Here is a 17,323-nt window from a genome sequence, read left to right as displayed (position 1 = left end):
ACCAATAGTATGTGTTGACTAAAAAAGGTCGTCTTTCCGACTCGACTTTCAAATTACCCACTTTTTAACACCTTTTCGGAAAAAGAGGACAAATTCCCAAAACAGACGACATTTAGGCGTCCTCCGAGGACATTTTCAATCTATTGAAAAAAGAGAACAAATCCTCTTAAAACAGGACGTATGGTAACCGTGAGTAACGTCATCAGGGTTGTAACCAAGTCACAAGGTTCCGAGTCACAAGTCAATTCTACATTCATAGTTTTGACTCGAGTCAAGTCGAGTCATTTTCGATTCCCCACCGAGTCATGTACGAGTCTAAGTCGGGTAGAAGAGGGTCGAGTCCGAGTCATGTTTAATCCACTTTTTTACAGATATGCTTGCGTGATATAGAATGCCACGTTTTCATAATATACTCATTTTTGCCTCTTAATAATGATTTACCCTATTTTTCAAGAACCAGCACATGAGATACCAATATTGTGGTAAATTTACTATCCTTTCAAGTTACAACGAAACGCCTGCCTTGGCCGTCCTAATCTCGACTCGTATGACTTGGCCGAGTCGTGCGTAATGACTCGAGTACACGTCGGCTCAATAAACAGATTGACTCAAGGCGAGTCGCAGTCACTAAAAAGACGCGACTTGAGTCGGACTAGAGTCATTACAGCCACGAACGTCATGAATTCCTTAAAGCACAGGAAGAAATATTCAAAACTATACTTCAAGTGGAAGCAAAAAAATGGAAGGTCTGAAAAGTAGGCTACTCTATCAGTTTGACAGAGAAGATTTGGTTGTGGGGTATCGCTTACTTTAAGCAAATAACAGAAATTCGCGACTAATCAGACCGACTGATGGCGCTACAAATGGGGTAATCTTTGAAAACAGATCCAGTTACCGTGACACGGGCTATTTGAAGCTGTTCTTATGACAATTTCTCAAAATTGAGGTATAGCCTACACCTCGCAAAACTACTTTCTACTTTTCAAAAGTCTAATAATAATTATTTGACTCTATTACTGAGTCGAATACTCTATTAATGAAATTTCAAAAATTTTCTTCAATCTGGCCATTTTCCTTTGGGGCAGGTTACTTCCCGGATTGAGTGTGTTTTACCAGTTTTCATGTGAATAAAGAATATAACAACAGTAAATGACCAAGTAAAAATCCTGCGGGATGTACCAGTCATAACATTTCGCATTACCACGAAAAACCGCCGGATATGATAACCAAACTAAATAGAAGAAAATTCTTATCCATTGAACTTGACGTCCCAGCTGATCAAAACATACAACACAACTCACAAGGAATCAGAAAACCAATCAACATACGGAGATCTCAATATTGAATGTGAAAAAATGTGGCGATGCAAAATAAACATTGTACCGATAGTCATTGGCGAGAAGGGGTCGTAAGCAAAAAACGAACATGAGACTGAGATATATTCAAAAGATTCCGGGAAACATTCGATTCGACTACGGCTGGTCAGAATCGCGTACCGCCATTCTATTCTGAATCGAGTATTATGCTTTGAGTCGAGTCGACTATCCCATATTATGACGTCACAACAGTATGAGAGATGACGAAAAATTCAAATATTAACTTTTATCCTACCACCATGTGAAGGTATTATGTAGCTTTGCAATTCGTGTTACGTATGCTGGTATACGACCAATTGAAGTTTCGAGGATTCCAGAGTGGAAAATCGTATCGAATTATAATTTCGTTGATAAATTCACTCATATTGACATGGAGCGTACGATTTCAGCACTCGAAAAAAAATCATCGTATACTACTCGACTTGAATCATTAGAATTAATACTCGATTCGGATTCGAGTACTCGAATCATTGTGCCCAGCCCTATAGATTTGACGTGATCCTGAAGATCACATTATTGGGCACTGTGTGTGCATACTGCATACTGCATATTCTCCGGAAGACATTGAATGCGCTGGACCACTGGACTAATTTACACTCGTAGTCGAAAATCACAGCATAATTTCTGTGACCTCGTTTCTTCACTTTCAGTCATCTCCACTTTTGTAACACTTGTCAATTGTTCATCTACTGCAATGGTGTAATCTGAACTCTTAATGTATATCATAGGAATAGCAATAGCAATTTGACGGTATTACTGAAATTGTAAATGTTTACTTCAATCTCGCCATCTTCCTCAGCGCAGGTTGTTCCACGCCGGATTATGTGTACCAGTTTTACTTTGAATAAGGAATATTTTAATGGTCACATTATATTTTCATGCGATCAAGACACACAATAGGGCTGTTCAAAAATAACCTTTTTTGCTGAATCTTTGCTGGCTACGTGCTTAAATTGTTAGGTAACCTTAAAAAACGACGCACAGCAAATTTGAATATATTCCAACCGATATTCGCGGGTTACGAAGAGTTTGAAAATTTTGAATTTGCCCAAAAACGCAAAAAAATTTTTTTTTCAAATTTTTCTGCCAACCCCATGAAATTGTTGGGTTGTCTTCAAAAACTATGCAAAACAAATGTGACTCAATTCCAAGCCGTAGAAGCGGAGTTATTTCAGTTTTTATTCGATATATTACTGGGATTATCCTTGATCGGTGGATAATCCAAGAATTATCATCGAAAAACTGGAATAACTCCGCTTCTACGGCTTGCAATCTCTACGTAAAACAAAAATAAAATTTGCACGCAGAAACTCTCGTTATTTCGGACACTTCTGCACTTAATTCGGACGCAGTTTCGCAATTTCTACTGTTCAATTATGGCGCAATAAACATTACTGTGTTCGTTTCAACACAAGACGAATGTTTGAGGTGAAAAAATGACGCTCCAAGTACCCTCTGAGCGAGAGGGGTGCGTATTCATACCTGTGTAACACCCGTCATCTACGGGTGTGAAAATACACCCATGGTACACGAAACCAGAACCGACCTCAGACTTACACCACTCAAGTCTAAATGTCCAAAGGTACATAAATCGCTCGTGCCGAATTATCATGTCGTCGCAATCTACACCCCACAGGACAAATAACATCCATCAGAGAAAAATCATTTGCCAGTGAAGAAATACCAATTTTGAATCGTGTGCTTACTTGAGTTCAATGATATATATACAATGATTGGAAACTACCACGCCCCCTAACGCTGTAAGGTTTACTCCCGCCGAAATCAGCGTGTGCGCGGATAAGGTTGACTGCATACACTTCATTGAGTAATGTTGACCGTGGTGTAGTACTGCTATCACCTTTGCTGGCAGTTATTCCACTGTTTTTTCGTTTGTTGGTTGATTGTTAACAGGTTTTGCGAGCATAGTGAGACAGTATTGCATACTAAGGTCTAATCAAACTTCCGCCAATGCGCAATATTCAGGTACTGACTAGCTGCTTAGGTTTTTGCACCTGTGGATGAGCGTAAAAAAGCTTGGAAAATTAGGACAGATTGAGATTCGAAAATTTGTAAGCATCAATTACGCCATCTGATATCTTGAAAGCGAAACTGATTAAGATGCTTTTGTGAGTAATCTTATTGCTGGTGGGTGGCCAACGTGAAAATTCGATGAGACCCATTTAACAGAAAGCAATTTTATTGAAGGCTACTATAATATTTATAACTCTTTTTTCTCACTAATAGTTGATTGGTGAATAGTTGGTTGCGTCAGATGTGATAGTGTTGCATACCAGGGTGTGCTAAAACCTCTGCCAATGGGCATTTGTTTAAAGTTCCAGCAAAACGTTTGTGCACTGGCGCCAAATATGAATGGGCGGAAAACCTTGAGAAATTTATAAAGAGCATGCGTCAAGATCGTGGCTGGATCATTGTACAAAAAAAGACGATTTAAAGATTTGCGAACTTCATTCGCGTCATCTGATTTGTTGATAGGTGAGGAAATGATTCTATACTGTAGCCTACTCTTCATCATTGCATAAGCACTACAGAGTGGTGGGCTACCTTGACTATATATTTTGATTCCCATGGTAGTTGACTGGTAAGCTGATGTAACGAGTTTCGTTTTAATGTCTAATGCATTTGCTCTTGCGTATAGGACACAAATCGATCAATTTGCAAATTGGAGCAATTCCAACCTTGAATTTGCCTGTAAATTGACTAGATTGTGTTCTCATGACTTTATAGCTGTGTCGAAAACTTCATCGCGAATATTTCAGCAATGCTGTTCACGGTGATGTTTCATGTGTCTAACTACTTATGATTTTTTGCATTTTCAGTGAAAGAGAATATTGTATTCAGTACAACGAAAGACGAAATGGTAGGATTCGTTGATCTTGGGGAGTCGAGGCCTGTAGATGATGTTGAACCAGCTACACACGCTCTTCAAGTTTATGCCAGTGGCCTGGTAACGTCTGTTTCCAAACCCTTGGCATACTGCGCAACAAAGTCGGTGGCTTCATTTCGACTTACGAGTAGGCCTATATTCTGGAAATGTGTCGGCATCTTGGAGGATTGTGGATTTCGTGTAGCTGCGTTTGTTGCTGATGGACTCAGTGCAAATCGCAAGATGTTCCAAGAGCGTACGTAACAACCTCTACGCCAGCCGCACTGGTGGTACGAAACTTCTCAACAAGGATGGTATATTTATTCGATGGCGGCATTTTACGGCTGTTTGAACTGACGGAATTGAGATGCGGCAAATTGACGGATGCACATTTTCGTATGCAAAGCTTGGCAAAGATGCGGGAGATTTTTGCAGCTCAGCTTCTGTCTAATAGTGTTGCGCGTATTATGCGAGCAGGAGAGGTGACGCTAAAGAAGCTGCTGCATGGTTTGCAGGTATTTACAAGTGGTTCGACATTATGAATACATCAACCAAGTTCAGCTACAACGCCGACTTGAGGCCATTTGCAGTCCAGACAATTCACGCTTGGACTGGCTGGAAAATGATTTCTTGCCTAAAATGCGAAAATGGGTAGATTCTTGTGCTGAAGGAACAGCAACTCAGAAAACCAAAAAATTCTTGAGTCTCGATAACCATTTATGCATTTAATAACCATGGACTGGACAGGTACGGTCAAATAGCCGAATCCTTATTCTGCACTACAGATATTAATGAATTTGGTGACACCTTGATATCATATAAAATTACGGAAAAATAATGTTCCCCATCCTACCAATGATTCGGGCAAGAGCAAGCAAAGATGGACAAACAGCTAAACAAGGCAGATTTCATCAAGAGTAGATACGGCATCGTTCGGGTCGTATTTGGCCATTCTTGAGCCAACGAAAGCGAGTGTACTGCTGCATTATTAAGGACATCATCCAAATACTTTTCCCAAGTTGAAGATGACAAAAATTAATATCTAGCACTGTTATTGCTTAACAAATCACGCATAAACTGTTTTTGTTGTCCACATGGTTATTTTTGCATTGGTCTAGTTCTGTACAGTTGCATATTAATGTTACTTTTTTCAAATGCCTGCATCATTATTTCGGTCATATACACATGAATTAGGGATTTGAGGATTAAATTATGTATTCGTAAATGTTCTATCTGTGAAGTGTATATATCTTCCTCATTTCTTTACATAACATGATGAAATCCTGAAAATTCAATTCTGTATTGTAAGGCATCGAGATTTTGTGGAATGATCATTATGGATAGGTGACTTTTTTCAGAGGTGGGTGATGCAATGTATGCAGCGTTGCTACTGAAGTAGTGGAAGTATTGCTACAATGATTTACTCGGGTTCAAATAGAAGTAGCGAAAATATAAATGTGTATAGTACTTTTAAAAAGTTCTAAAAGTAGATTTGGTTGTTCGCTCGGAGTCAGTTGGAAATAGTCACTTTTGAAATTGCAGGGTTAAGCTTAGTGACTGCCGCAAAATGGCCATCAAAAACCTTCAAAACTCAGGAGATCTAGATATCCCCGGAAAAAAACAAGTTGTGATGTTTTTGATTGGTGAGTAGTATGAAAACACAATCACCCGCGGAAGTAGGCAAACCTACCCGAGTACTCAAAATAACTAGAATTGCTCCTTTAAAAACTACGTCTGCTTGATATTTAATTATATATGATGTTATTGATGTAGGAATATGATCGAAAAGAGGCACCTCAAGTTGGAATGAAGGTTGTGACACTTGCAACAAAGGTTGAACGTCCGCGACTGTGTGAACATAAGCCTCGTTGGTCGTCGCAAGGCTACATCACGGGGATTGCGTATAATTGCGAGTCGTCAATGTGTGAATTGGATTTACGATACGCGCATGAAGCGCGAAATTTATCTTGTGAACTAGGTGTACGACTGTACGAAGTACGTGTACGTGAATCAACGTTTATGGCAGCGGTCCGCTAGCATAATCAGAAGAAAAATGCCAGACGCGAGAAAGAAATGCGCTTTTAAAGCTATTCAACACGTTAACGCTAATTGCCACTGATAAATATATCCAATGAATTATATATCATCGCTAGTTCCTCAAAGAAGTATTGCTGAGGAAACCTTTGTTTACAGCACAACTGTGTATGCGATGAAGCGTGACCAGGAACACGCTGAAACGCAGAGCTCACGGTAGTTCCAATCATTGTATATATATCATTGCTTGAGTTTAATACATTTATGCGTTTCAATATCTTTTGACTACATAGCGGACAAGAGGTAACAAAGAACAACATGTAACGAAGTTATTGTACCTACGGGCACGCCCGAATATGTTTGATTATTCATTACGTGGCCTTCATTTTCCAAGACAATTACAGCCCACTCAGCGCTACTGGTAAATCTGATTACATGGGCTGGGTGGATAAAAAGTTTATAGCTACATATATATGCATTTTATGCAATTACCACCTATTCATTCATGCATTATAGAAAATGTTGGCGCCTAGGGCGACAAGGCCACACAAACTTTGCTGACCATCGAAATCACGCGACTGGGTTCTTGGGGGCGAAGCCTCCAGAAGTTTGGTTTACCACGCTATGGGTGCGCAAGACAATCGTTATTTTAGGGGGGGGCTGACAAAGTACTGCTACGGCCCTCCCTCTTACCCATTGTCTTTATTACAGTCCGTATAATATGGGGGGGATGGAGGAAAAAAAGGTTAACAACCACTGCTGTAGGCTATATGAATAAATACTGCAGGCTACTATTTTAAGCCGGTATGTGTGTGCTACGCAGTAATACGATATAGGATATATCTGCTGGTATCGAAATCGTTTGGTATCCAAATACTGTATACACTACAAAGTCTGCCTTTACGCATGATCAATGATCATGAAACGAAAAATTGATTTCCCGATTTCAATTCTTACAAAGTCGTTTCTCCGATTAATTAAGGAGCGGAAACAAAGTGCCCGAATTAAGCGTAGTTGATTGTAGCTTAAAACACCCGAGAACTCATGAAAAGTAGAATTATACCGAGTTAATGACCGACTCTGGATTTCCATGCCAAATATTGGTTATGATTGGCAGCATATCCTGCGTCTCCTGTTTTTGTTTACCCATATATAAAGTAGCCTACATCATCATTGGTTTATTAGCAATTTTATCAGTTCAATACACCACAAAAATGCGATACAATGAAAAGACAGGAAGATGTCGAAGCGACAAGGAGTAGTCTATGGAATCTGACACCCACCTTGGCCTAGGCGATGTAAAGAGGAGGCATGCACACTGAATGAAAGTAAAGAAAATAGTATAGAAGAAGAATGCGACAAGAAATAGGGCGGCATGTCATGGTAGCTGATTCATTTGGCGACTTGTTTGGTAACATATTAGCACTCTTCATACGCACGGTACCTAAGAAGCTACTACATATCTACAACTGAAGGTGCGTACTGCGTAGCCTATGCAATGCATGCACGGATGGAAACATATTACAACTACATCAGTAAGGAATGTATGTATGTTGGCCGTCGCAGTCCAGTAGAGTCGATGGCGCGCTACGATTGTCGGATGAGCCCATGAGCGAAAATTTGTGTCGAGGTTGATAAGGGGGCGATGAGTCGAAAAAGATCGGGAACCACTAGTATAGCACAAAGGGACTGGTAACGCTTTTAAGGTCCGTACACATGATAGTAATTAAATCAAGCCGCATGACTCAATCGGGCACGTCAAAGAAATTTCATTCCTTTTATAAATCGCATAATCCTCGGTTCGATGAACTTCCTAGCCAGTTAACTGCTGTGGACGAGCTAGCATTTAAACAAATTGCTCCAAAGTGAGCAAATTCGTCGGGCCTTCAAGGCTGACGGCTATAACTTGCCAAGATGTCACAAACGAGTTCGGGACTTCGTGATCGAACACAAAAAAATCCGCAAGTGTGTGGAAGAAGAGCTTATGGCAATGTAACTGAATGATGGACGTTTTTCGATCACGTAGGACAAATCAACTCCTACACGAAGCAGGCGGTACATGAATTTAAACGCTCATTATCCGGGTGGCTTTCGATCGCTGCGTTTCATTCGTATTCACGGGAGCATGTTTTTGCGTCAATAGTACATGTTGTCTGTGTAGCTTGTATGTGCGATTTGCTACTTTGCCAATCCCGGGATTGAGGAGCGAAAATACCGGGAAATCCCGATCCCGGGATTTGAAATTTGATCCCGAAGTCCCAACCCTACTGTTACCATGATCAATTTCACTTTTATTCTTATTATACTGGTTTTCATGAAAATTATATATGAACCGATATTGTTTTTTGCTGTATTTCTTTCTAATACGAAATTTGGAAAAAACTGTGGAGCTCCCCAATTCTAATCCAACCCGAACATTTTCGGCTGACACTCGTCAGGGGTTCTGTACCTTCAAGAAGGTATTCAATTTAATATATCAAAAACGAATAGGGAGCATGATTTGAAACACGTAACGAATGAGGATAGCCTTAAAAAAATAGAATGTCCCACATTAATTGAAGTCAGTTAGTTAAGCAGGCATTTTCCAGAATATTATCCAAAACTTGCTTTTCCAATTTCAAAAAGTTTCTCATGTCGATGCCGTCTGCCGCCAACCGTTCAGAAATAGTACATAGTGCGTCCAAAACCTTCTCATTGCAACGATGAGTATTCGAGTCTTTATGATCGATGACTTTGGGTTTTATATCATCGATATCACTTAACGTAGAGTCGCGATCATGGAGATTTACTTCAATATCGTCTTCTTTTTCAGGAACCTCCATATTATGATTTTGCGCAGTATTTGCAGAAGCTGGTACCTCTGCTGTATCTGCGCTAGCGGCTTGTGGCAAGGGAGGATTCTTTCCTACCATTACTTTGTCCGATTTGGAGCAGACATGGCTTTCTTTGAGCCGGTGAGGCGAGTCACACGCTACATCTTCAGTTTTTTCGTCAGTATGTGAACTTGACGAAACTCTGATACGTTTTGACGGAGGTTCAAAATCGTGTCCTGAATTTGAGTCGACCTTTTTCACAAGATTGTTCTTGCAGGCTCGCAAACCGCAGCGCTTTCTCCATAGCTTCACCCAATCCTTGGATCGATTTAAATCCGTCTTCTTTACATGTTTTGCAAAATATTTCGCTTTCTTCAGTAAAATGCAATCATTCACATCAGATTGCTCACGCTTGCACTTATTGTACCAAGAAAGTAAATACGCATCCAAATTGTCGATCTTGTCAGCGGCCAGTAATTTCAACCGGTGTTCCCAAATACCTGTAACAGTCGTCTCGGGAATTTCAAAAGACAGAGCGATCTCAGAGTATGTTTTCTTTTTCTTGTACAGTTCCTTTAAAACAACATTGCAGTCGTTCAGTGAAGTCATTTTTAAAGCTTTCACTATTTTCTGGGCCTTTTTTTCTCTTTTAACAATACGAGCCACATCTGACTTGTCAATTTCAAATTTTCTGGCAATATCACGGACTTTATTTTGTTCTTCTTCAGTAACTGTCATGTCAGATTGTGACAAAGTGACTTCGTTCTTTTCGCCTGTTGACTCGCTGGAATTCGAGATATTTTCGAGTAAACCAAACCTTTTCTTCCAACGACTCGGGAAATCAGGGGGTGGTTCAAAATTGTCATAGCACAGTATTTCTGCGATATGACGCGCCTTTTCCAGTAAAGTTTCAGAGCTTACGACCTCACCCAAAGATGCGGCATCGTTGTACCAGGCCAGCAGAGCACGATCTATGTCGGAAATCTCTTGGTCGCCCTCGAGTTTTGCCCCAAAATTGCGACTATCAAGTTTTTCTTGCAAAGGAATCGTGTCGCATTTTAAAGCAGCCGTCACGGAGGATGGACCAATAGGATCGTTGGAGATACTTTTGCCTGATAGATCTTTCGGTGTCTCAGAAGACACAACATTTTTTCTTTTCTTTGAGACGTCGGCTTCGGTTTCTGGATTCACTTCGACCTTTCCGCGAAATAGTCCAAAATTCTTTGTTGGGCCGTACACAATCCGAGGAATGTTGTGACGATTCCGCCAAATATCCAACCACTCGCAGGAAGGATGAAAATGGCCGTAATTGAAAAATCCAATGAATTCTTTCACTTTTTCACGTAGTAGTATACTGTTGATGCAAACTGACGTACGTTTTATTTTATTAAACCAGTTCAATAACGCATCGTCGATTATTGCCAGACATTGATCCGACCTGAGTTTGTCTCGAACGTCCCATTTGCAAGATGTCAGATATCCGTCCGGCAAACAGGCAGCACAACTCAAATCGCTATCGGAGATTTCTGTAGGGGAAGCATTTCCTTCCTTGCTCTCAACTTTTGTTTTCTTTAACGGCACCGGCAAAGACTCTTCGTTGAGTTTGTGCTTACGTTGATAACAAGCGTTTGTTTTATTCTTCTTACCCATCTGCATATCTTCGATCCATATTTTCGTTTGGCGCCTTAACATAGTGGTGTCAACTTGAACGCTTTTGTCACGTTTCGGGTCATCATACCATGACTGTAAAGCACGGCCGAGCCATTTATACTGAGATTTGTTCCGTTCCTCCCAAATGCTGGCCACTTCGGAGAGTTCGATGTTGAATTTTTTCGCGACTTCAACCTGAGCTGTTTTTTTCTCAAGTTCTTGAATCACGAGGAATTTTTCGCAGAGAGGCATCTTGAAAGGTATATAACCTACAACAGCCCTAGGAGCGCAATCCACATTAAAAATCTTTTGTTCTCCCCCACAATTGTGAATTTCGAGATTTTCCTGTGAAGGAATCGTGTTGCATTTCGCGAATTTCAAACTAGCATTCACGGAGGACGGGCTATTGGGATCGCCATTGTTCGAGATACCTTTGCTTGATAGATCTTTCAACTCATAGACAACACTATCGCTTTTCTTTGAGACGTCTGCTTCCGGATTTACTTCGACCTTCCCACGAAAAAGTCCAAATTTTATTGTTGGACCACTTATAGACAGAGGAATTTTGTGACGATACCGCCAAATATTGAACCATTGGTGCGAAGGATAAAACTTGCCAAAATTTAGAAATATAACAAATTCTTTCACTTTTTCACAAAGTAGTGCATGGCTGATGCAAACTCGTCTATGCTTTATTTTGTTAAACCAGTTCAATAACGCATCGTCGATTATTGCGAGCCGTTGATCCGACCTGAGTTTGTCTCGGACGTCCCATTGGCAAGATGTCAGATATTCGTCCGGCAAGCAAGCTGCGCAACTCAAATCACTATCGGAGACTTCCATGAAGGAAGATTCTCCATCCTCACTTTCAACTGCGCTTGTTAACTTTGATGGTACCTTACCGTCCAAAGGGAGTCCGTAGCGTTTGCGCCAACGTTTACACCAGGAGCATGTCAGCTTCAACTCACCCAGCTCCATATCTTTGATTAATTTCATCGCTTCGTGCCTTAAGGTATCATTGTCCGGTCGAATGTGTTTCTCATGTTTGACCTCCTTGTACCATAACCATAGTGCATCGCTGAGAAATTCATTCTTGTATTTTATCCGTTCATCCCAAATACAAGACACTTCCGAGACTTCGAAGCCAAATTTCTTTGCGACTTCAACCCGAGTGTGTTTTTTTGCGAGCTCGTGAATCACAAGGAATTTTTCATGGAGTGTCTTCTTGACTGGCATATCATACACTTGCGCACAACGGCTTTTGAAGGAAACGATCGGAACAGGATAAAGTACCGGTATTTGATGTTTCTTACAATGTCAATTTTATATTAAAATTTCCAGCTGCTGGCAAGAGATAAAAAAACAATTTTCAATTACTCGGTCACACGGACAGTGAATGGAAACTTTTTATTGCGAAGCAGTTGCATGTAAACATTTACTGATCTGTGGTGGGCATGCCGACAAACACCAATCCCATTTCGTCGTAAGGATATACTGAGAGCTAACTTGTGATTGAGAAAGACAATAGTATATTTGGTTTAACCAAAAGTATACTCGAATGCAAAATTCAAAGCCAGTTTATAGCGAAATAATCACAAGATCGCCGAGTCAGCTACAGCCAGAATGGGAAATGGTTGCACCATGGTAGAGAGCAGCCACCGTGGTCTAATATGAAAATACATTACCGGTACCGTACATCAACTAAAAGCTACGTAACAGTAGGATTACCATAGGCTATGCCCTCCTTTATCAGGAAATTGAAACTGTCCTAGTTTTTGGCAATTCGTGGTCCTCTACAGCTTTTACAGCTAGGCTAATGGACATGGACAGGGCTAACTGAAAATCAGCATTAACGACACGAAAAAGGCAATGCGGACGTTCGAGTACGTCATTCGGAAGTCAAATGAGAGTGATGAGCTTTTTTATAGTCAACACAAGTTTTTCAGAAAATAAAGACTCTCTCTCTCTCTCTCTCAGTAAATATTTCTAAATCAGCTGTTTTTGATTTGGGTAAATTAACTTGTGATTTGATAAAAGTGACATCCTTTCTCGATTCTAAAATATGGTAACCCTACGCAACAGTTTCCTTCGTCAAATTACAAAAAATCAACGAAGAAGCGATCAACCGCACTCATAGCAACTTTTGCTGGAATTTGATAACTAATTAGTCAAAACTAACAAGCCATACAAGCAAAAACCGGCAAGTAGAGGAATAAAACTTTACTCATATTCACATACTCAAAAAGCAATCGAATCTGTCTCAAGTACTCAATAGAATCCTACTATAAGCAATGGATTGTCTAAATTACAACAATGTAGTTTACCAAACCACGGAGTAAATTATAAACCACAAGTTCAGCAATTTTTTGACATTGACATATTTCAATGGATTTTATCTTTCTATAGTCATTAGTCAACCAAGTTTGATTAGCAATTACCGTATACATCACAATGCAGGGAGTGTCATTAAGTGATGCGGACAGGGTTATTGCAGCCAAGTCACAAGGCTCCGAGTCACAAGTCAATCCCACTTTTATAGTTCTGACTCTAGAGTCAAGTCGAGTCATTTTCAATTCACCACAGTGTCAAGTCCGAGTCCAAGTCATCGAGCAGACGTTCAAGTCCGAGTCATGGTGACTCGAGTCCAAGTCATTGTATTGACTACTCAGTTTCCAGTTAAGGTCTTGTTAAACCCACTTTTTATCACTCTGTTTGGTGATATCGAATGGTTCGCATTAATATTATACTAATTCAGGTACCAGTACCAAAAGACGAAATCCCGAAAAGATGGTTACTTTACTATCGGTATTCTTTTAAATTACACTGAAATGTCGATCTTTGCTGTCTGAGTCTCGAGTCATACGACTTGGTTCGAGTCATTGCGAAAATTGACTCGAGTCGAGTCATTTCCGTATTTTTAGAAAATGACTAGAGTCAAGTCGAGTCATCAGAAAATCGTGACTCGAGTCATTACAACCCTGGATGCGGTCATGAAACTGGAAGATCATGGCTGTAATGTGCAGTTGTGCACGAAGCGATGTGACTTTCTGTTATTTAAAACAGTTAGCAAAATGCATTGACTTTGAATCGTGTCAAGTGAAAATTCAACTTGACTTGACATACCAGTAGTGACTTGACTTTACTCGAGTCAAAATGTGCAATGACTAAATGTGAATACCGACCCTAGCAGTCACCAGAGCTCAAATTCAAGATGGCCAAATAGTCTAGCTCAGTGCTTTTCAACCTTTTTGAGCTTCATTCGCACTTTCTTTTGGAAAATAAATCTCATTTGCACAAGCCTACCGAAAATTCTGTTCTGTTCAGATGTGCGACAAATTGGCTACCATAGCTGTTAGGCCATGAAGTGTCTCATTAAAAATGCAACTCTTTTCCTTCGTTTTGATTTCAACTATTTCACTAAAATGCTTCTCGGCAGATTTTGTACAATAACGCCTACCATAGTGCTTGGATGGCCAGGTCTAAGAACTGTTCTGCACTCTTATCCAAAATACAGCGTAGGCCTATTTTCCGCGAGTGAAAAACGCTTGCTGGCAAAAATCGTTTTTGAGAGATGACACAAAGGTCACGGAGGCTCCAGTTTGTCGAAATGGTGAAAAATTCACATGCTTGTGTTGAGGCTTGTGCCTGATGTCTTGGAAAATAAGCTCCAATACCGTCAAGGAGAGTAGGTATATTAGAGTTCGTTACCTTATGATACGTTGCTTCAACATGAGTTCTTTTTTCTCGATATCCCATTTTCTGTCTCGTGAGTAGCCTATATGAGAAGGTCAAACAAAGTCACGATACTGTTTGATCGACTCTTTAGTTCAATCTAACTTGAATATTTATAACAGTTTAATAACCTTAAAGCAGATTTTTTGACTACCACCAAAATCTGAATTTTTGTGGCATCTCGCAACCCGAGTCTCACCCATGAAAAGGAATTAATTTTAAGTATTAGAGTAGTATGCTACGATTTTACGAGCATGTATGACATACAGAACACGCACACCACAATTCTACCCAACACAGCTCTATAAAATATGTCTGACGCACACGATTTCAAATTAGGGTGAAGTAAATTCCTCTGTGTGTCGCATTTGTACTTCTGTCTACTCATATTGCAAGAACGGGACAATTCCATACCGACAACAGATCATATCCATATAGAAAGGCTTGGCCATCCAGCGATGGTGATCGTTGGCTAAGGTTTTGTCGCCGCTGATGTTTTTGGCACCGTCTTTTAACGGCAGCTCCGCATTTTATCAGCGGTATGTTGGCCAAAACGTCACGCGTTCATGTGATCCGACGCACCAGGTGTTGGCCTCAAAATGAATGAATATCATAAGGCCTAAACTTGCTTGTTGCACAATGCACACCCTTACACTAGTTCATCTACACTAGTCTTTGTCCATGTTTTCCAGAAAAAAAAATTCGGACAAATTTTATCATGAATTCGACCAAAGGTCGGCTGATTCTAATGATCAAGCCATTTTTTCTGCGTGTCTTGCTTATTGATTACAGTACCCAACACAGTGCCCTTGAATATGTAAAAACTATGGCAGGATCTTTGCAATAAATTCAACAAATAATACTGTATGTCTGCAACTACACCAGCTTCTAAACCAGGCTTTTGATTACGTAATAATTATAATGCGAAAGCGATAATTCACTACGGCTTGTGAGGGCTACGATTAGTGGTGCGTCAAGTTAAACAATTTTTTACAATTGCGTCTCAACTACAACAGTTACACGGCCCTTGCATTCTGTATTAGGCTTATTTGAATTATTCCACGTCAGAAAAATGAACTATTATTCACGATTTTCATTCGCACTCATCCGGATTTTTCATTCGCACTGTTCGCACCACCTTCGTCATTCGCACCAGTGCGAACCGTCACACAGGTTGAAAAGCACTGGTCCAGCTAGCTAATTCGCGACCTATGTTAAAAAAACTCGCTCCCTTATACAATCCATACATAACTAAGGTAAACCGGTTTGTTATCTACAATACAATCAATTGCAAAGCATTGCCAGTGTGACGTCATATGTGTTTTCTCAATTTGGAACCCGATAGGAGGCGCTAAAGTGTGTCCGGAATTTGAGACACGAAAATATGGCAACCCTACTCGTGTCGTGAATTCGGGTCTTCCGCTGCTTCCGCGTTACCTAGTTTTTTCCGCTTGCTTTTTTCTATACTATCTTCTTTACTTTTCATTCAGTGTGCAACTGTGCATGCCTCCTCTTTACATCGGCTAGGCTAAAGTGGGTGTCTGATTCGATATAACTACTCCAAGTCGCTTTGACACCTTCCTATCTTTTCATTGTACAGCATTTTGTGGTGTATTGAACTGATAAAATTGCTAATAAACCAATGATGATGATGATATGCCACCTTTTTGTACTTGTTCTTTTATATTATATCCTTTTACTTTTCATTCAGTGAGCATGCCTTCTTTTCTACATCGCCTAGGCCTGGTAGGTGTATGATTTCGAAGACTACTTCAAGTCGTATCGACACCTTCCTATTATTCATTGCAACGCAGGCTTGTGGTGTATGTGTGGTGAAAATTTTAGCAATAAATTGAATGGAATGTTGGTCGGAGGATTAGAATGGCCAATTATAGAATGCTGCACAGTGCACACTCAGTGACTTCATAAGTTCAATTTCCTCGCATTTTATGACCGTCGTCCGCTGTTTTTGGTACAAGTCCGGGCAAATTAGCATTACAGGTGCTCGTAAATTTATACCTTCCGCTGTTTTATTGCTATTTTCCGTTTGTTCGGGTTGGGCGACTGGTCGTCTACAATGGTCAATGACAGAATATTCCACTCTCAGTTACTTCATATATTAAATTCTCCGACCATTCGCTATTCCCGATACGAGGCTTTGTCCTCCTTTGCATTAAGCTCGTAAGCTGGGGTCGTCTGCTGCTTCCGCGTTTTAGACTTAGCTACCACTATGAGTGCCATGAAGATCAATGATCGACTGTTCCTCGTTCCGCATCTTTTGCTTCTCAGTACCGAATGTAATGTAAACATTAGCTTCACCTTGTATTCCAAATTAGTTTAGAATTAGAATGATAGCATCAGGTTTTTCTAGATTAGAGTTAGAATTTCTGAATTCGCGAAAACTTGGATATTTAATCAAGTTTGGTTTTATTCTCATATAAGCTTGATTTGCACGATACCGCTCTCCTGTAGCATTTTCAGGAAAATCAGAAATTCTCTATAATTAAGATTTTTAGAGCATATAGAAACATTTCACAAAATATATTAGAATTAGAACAAAGAAAGATTTCTCAAATTAGGTTAGAATCAGATTACCGGCATTTCGCTCTAATTTGTATCATTATAGACAACTAAAATTATCCAGTGTTAACCTCTGTTAAGTCAGTGGAACCCCCTAAGGGTCCATGGGCCCCAGGTCAAGAACCTCTGGTTTGTTATTTCCTTCGAGTTGGACAAGTAGAATCAGAAATATCCATGAGATGAGTATGATTTGATGTATTTGTATTTGGCCATTATCCCTAATTCTATATATGATATATAAAGTATAATTAGAA

The 17,323-nt window shown here is 40.1% G+C and overlaps 1 protein-coding gene across 1 annotated transcript; it reads right to left on the bottom strand.

The window, feature by feature from the left end:
- Positions 1-8,630: 8,630 nt before the first annotated feature.
- LOC145449612 (uncharacterized) lies at positions 8,631-16,444 on the bottom strand. Its single transcript, XM_080328004.1, has 2 exons — positions 14,904-16,444; positions 8,631-11,835 (listed from the first exon to the last, which is right to left on the bottom strand). The coding sequence occupies exons 1-2, from the start codon at positions 14,939-14,941 to the stop codon at positions 8,856-8,858; spliced, it is 3,018 nt and encodes a 1,005-aa protein (XP_080184130.1). The 5' UTR covers positions 14,942-16,444; the 3' UTR covers positions 8,631-8,855.
- Between the last annotated feature and the right edge of the window lie 879 nt (positions 16,445-17,323).

This window comes from Botryllus schlosseri, chromosome 11 (genome assembly GCF_051294905.1).
Source record: "Botryllus schlosseri isolate E-star chromosome 11, Bs_hap1, whole genome shotgun sequence".
Lineage (NCBI taxonomy): Eukaryota > Metazoa > Chordata > Ascidiacea > Stolidobranchia > Styelidae > Botryllus > Botryllus schlosseri.
Note: the sequence above shows the minus strand (reverse complement) of the source record. Positions and strands in the feature narration are given on the sequence as shown.